Raw genomic sequence first — 3,982 nt, 5'->3', positions numbered from 1 at the left:
GTCAAAAACTGCTGGCCATGTAACTAAAAAAAAAAAAAAAAAAATTTTAAACACATCTTATTCTTGTATTTTTGGTTAAACCTACCAGTATCTATCCATACATTGCTAGCTCTGATAATAGGCATTTTTATGCTGATTACTTGAGGTTAACTTTTTTCTGATGGCCTGCTTATCAAAGTAACTCGAATTTGGAGGCTTTTTGGAAAGCATAAAAAATTCCAATGCACTTGTAATTCCTACTTCTAAAAAAAAAAAAAAATTAATCTACCTTCAGTCTTCAGGAAGTAGACTTATCTCAAGATTGAACTTGGAAAGTTTTTTTTGGTAAATGTAGTAAATAGTATTTTGTATGTGGGAAAGAAATGTTTAGAAGAACAGCGCAATTTTTATCATGTTGTCTTAACATGCTCCTGTGATGTTGATATGTTATAGTTTTGTCTTGGCTCCCTTTTTGCTTTTTATCTTCTGTGAAGGAAACCTTTGATTATTCCCCCCCTCCCCCCAAGAGTGGAGGTACTGGACTAGTGAAGAGGATAATAGGCCATGAATAACACATAAATAAAAGAGTTTTTTTAAAGGCAGATTGGAGAAGAAAGGAGGAGATGGCAGGGAAGACTCAGGAGAAAGGGTGGATTATCTGCAGAAAGAAGGCAGGCCCCTCTAATGAGACACTCCTCGTTAACTATGGTGAATAATAAGAACAGAAGAGCTTGTTGTCTGCTGAGAGTAATATTACAAGGTCCAGAACTGCTCTCTAAAAGGATTTTAGTAGAAGTGGAGAAGACGTGTGTGGTAAAGTCTTCACAGTGGTAGAACTTACTCTTCAAAGTTTCTGCTGGAGTGGGTTGTGTGTTCTATACAAGGAAGTTATTCAGATACAAAACTTACACTGTCATGTAATTCTGGATTATTTTTTTTAAAGAGGAGGCAGGCAAAGACAAGTCAAAATATTATTGATCAATAGCTACTGTGATAAATGTGACTGAGTGTCCAATCTTTGGGAGATGGTCGCAGAATGACTCTTCAGGAAGGATTGATTCCCTTGAGTTTCTTCTTAGAGATAAGGCTTTTGTAATGGATGAAAGTGCCTTATATGAATCTTCCCCAACTTTTCTGCCTCATGCTTTTAGTTTAATCTCCACACTTGGGTCTAATCTCCACAAGGCAGAATAAAATTGGGTAAGCATGACTATAGCAATGCATAAAGAGTCTCAGCAGTTGGGATGGTCTAAAAGATGACAAATCTTTTCACTAGCGCCCTAGTGTGAACCAGGGGATGCATTTAAAAAGAAAAAAAAGGCTATGCATAATCCAACTAGAATATGAAGGAAAAAAGATAAGGGAATGGCATCATGCATTGTGTAATATGTTGCATTAACACTCCTTTCTCTTCTCTTTTTTTTTCTTTGTCAGTCTTGATCAAAATAATTTTCAGGTGTGATGATGGGAAGTTCTGCTGGTGTAGTGTTGGACTTCTAGATTCCTAGAAAAGGATTTTGGTGTCGATTGAGTATTTTCATGTTGGTGAGAAATGCTAGTGGGAATTGTATTATTACAGAATTTAACTTTTTTGAGATTATGGAAATTAATGCTGCTAGTGATGGCATGGCTCATATTTCAGGAATTGCTAGCCCAGTGGTTTAGTCACCAAGCTGTCACTGAATCAACAGGAGGTGATACTATTTTAGACATGGTATGGAAGTGTAATGAGGTCTTCGTAGAAGAAGTGCTTCTGGAAAATCAACTTGTGTTGTGAGATCACAAGTTGATTGATAAATTCTGTGCTAAGATCATTGGTGTCAGAGGCATGCTTTTGGAGAACTCTGCTGTTGGTAACATTTTAGAGACAGCTCAGGTGATTACAGTGGAGACCAGGGATTTATTCTATTAGAGCTGCTAAAATTAAGTAATTTTATCCTATGTGATCCTCATTAAGGGGAAATATTGCAGGAAAACACTCCAGATTTAATTGGATGAATAATCACTTCAGTACAGTTAAATATTAGTTACTGCTCCAGGGATGAAGGAGGAAGCAAGAATTGGCAAGGTCAAGCTGAGTTGCACCTTGAAAAGTCTATCAGAATAGCATGAAAAAGGTTTGTCAGCTATGTAAATAAAAAAATGCATTTGTTATATGGAGGGCATGGTAGAATTTAAGCATCAAACCCGAAATTAAATTAATCCTTACACTGAAACAGTGTAATATAGCCTGCCATTTTTCCTCAAGGTTCTGTACAAAGGAAATAAGGGTATGGAGATAGCTACAGCTGTAGTAATAAAAGCAGTCATCTCAAATGGGGGAACCAGGATCACTGACTCTTGAAAGAAACTGAGCTCAGCAACAGCGTTTTTGGTTGGTTGGTTTTTACCAATTGTATGGAATCAGGAAGGATTTGTTGTGAAAAACAGCTAGTGTGGTACTAACTGAAATTGAGTATGAAGGTGAATATCCAGGCTGCTACAACAGTGTGCAGGGCACTGAAGAAAAGTAAAATGCTAAGTAGAAAACTAAGTAAGCTGCAGCATGGGTTAACCATAGATTGTATCATTGAAATTCATCCGTTTTGCTATTGCTTCAGTCCTCAAGATGGAAAGTTATGGGTTTACTTGCAAAGAACAAGAACTCTTGCTGTCAACTTGGAGCTTACCGGGTGAAGTTGACAGAGGGAGAGCAGGAGAACCTAAGTAGACCTTAGAATGACTGTGTTACCTGAGCAGGTAGTTTTTGGTGACTCGTTAACTGTACTGGCTATTTAAACCAATGTACTGCTTTGTGAACTAAGAAGTAATGCACAGGGGCAGTACCTCTGAGAAAGCACAGTGCAGTTGCTGAAGAGGACAAAAACTTCCATAGGAAGCCTTGCTGGGACTCTTGTCACTTGACCTGAGCCTTGAGTCATGCTGCCATGGAAGAAGGCAAATTTGATCTTAGGTTATGCTGGTTGTGTTGTGTTTTCAGTGAGTGCAACAGAGTGTTCGTGGCACTGATTCTGAGACTTCGTCTAAATCTTTTTATGTACGGCTAGTTAGGTGATCATGGGATGTAGAGTGGAGAAATTAAAAAAAAAAAATCAGTATGGTGAGATTAAAATTTCAGCTTGTTTAGAGCAAAATTGAGGCTGAAAAGGGGAATGGGTATAGATACCATGTATTTATTCCCCTTGCAAAATATTAGAGATACAAAGAAACTTGTTGAAGCTGGGGAACAATGCTGTCACAGGTGGGTGTAAATAGGTTATAACTTTACCTAAATTGTAGTTTAGAAAGCTTTTAACAATTGGGAGGTTGTGGAATGAGCTGCCAGTTGGAATAGTGAGAGCAAAAAACTTTTAAGTTGCAAGAGGAATGTGTTGCTTATGATTGAGTTTGGATTCAGAGAGGGAGTTTCTTACAGTGCCTGGTGGTCGGGGAGGGCTGTCTTGCTGGGACGGTCTGTCCTGCTGCTGCTTAGTATTATGGAAACAAGCTTTGAAAGAACTTTCGGTTGCTCTCTGGTCAGGCAACTTAAATGAAGAGTAACAGGAAAGAATAAATCTAAAATATGTTTAAAAACATAATTTAATCAGTTCTATTAATAACTTCCTTTCTCTGATGTCTTAGCTAAGGTCATGACAGACAACGCAAAATCTGATGCTGAGCTTATATCTATAAACTAGCTTTTTGTTTTAAATTAGTAAACCAGAACCATTACCTTTTAGTATTTAACTGGCTTTTGATTTTGGAGATGCATGGTGTGTTCTTAATTGTAGCATGGTTGAGTCTTTGTTTTTTGAAGTGCAGTACTTGGCCTCAACTATGCAGTTGTAGGTGCTGCCTCATTTGTGTGGGTTGACGGGTTTTTACCCAAGTTTTAAAGACAAACGTGTGTAACTATAGATGTAAAAAGCTCCCAAATCACCATTGGATTAATTTAGTGAAACTTTTAATTAGGGTCTCTTACATGGTGGAAGTTTTACTTAAAACTTTGATTTTTCTTTATATC

General features: G+C 37.5%; 1 protein-coding gene across 2 annotated transcripts in view; it reads left to right on the top strand.

The window, feature by feature from the left end:
* Positions 1–2,697: 2,697 nt before the first annotated feature.
* The window catches only part of UBE2K (ubiquitin-conjugating enzyme E2K), a 25,821-nt gene continuing 24,536 nt past the window's right edge, over positions 2,698–3,982 (top strand). For both annotated transcript variants that reach the window (XM_009332450.1, XM_009332449.1), the window contains exon 1: positions 2,698–2,718. In XM_009332450.1, the coding sequence (XP_009330725.1) occupies positions 2,698–2,718 (21 nt within the window). The remainder of the gene's footprint in view (positions 2,719–3,982) is intronic.

This window comes from Pygoscelis adeliae, unplaced genomic scaffold, assembly GCF_000699105.1.
Source record: "Pygoscelis adeliae isolate BGI_AS28 unplaced genomic scaffold, ASM69910v1 Scaffold59, whole genome shotgun sequence".
Taxonomy (NCBI): Eukaryota; Metazoa; Chordata; class Aves; order Sphenisciformes; family Spheniscidae; genus Pygoscelis; species Pygoscelis adeliae.
The sequence above is the reverse complement of the archived record's forward strand: the minus strand, read 5'-3'. Positions and strand labels throughout refer to the sequence as shown.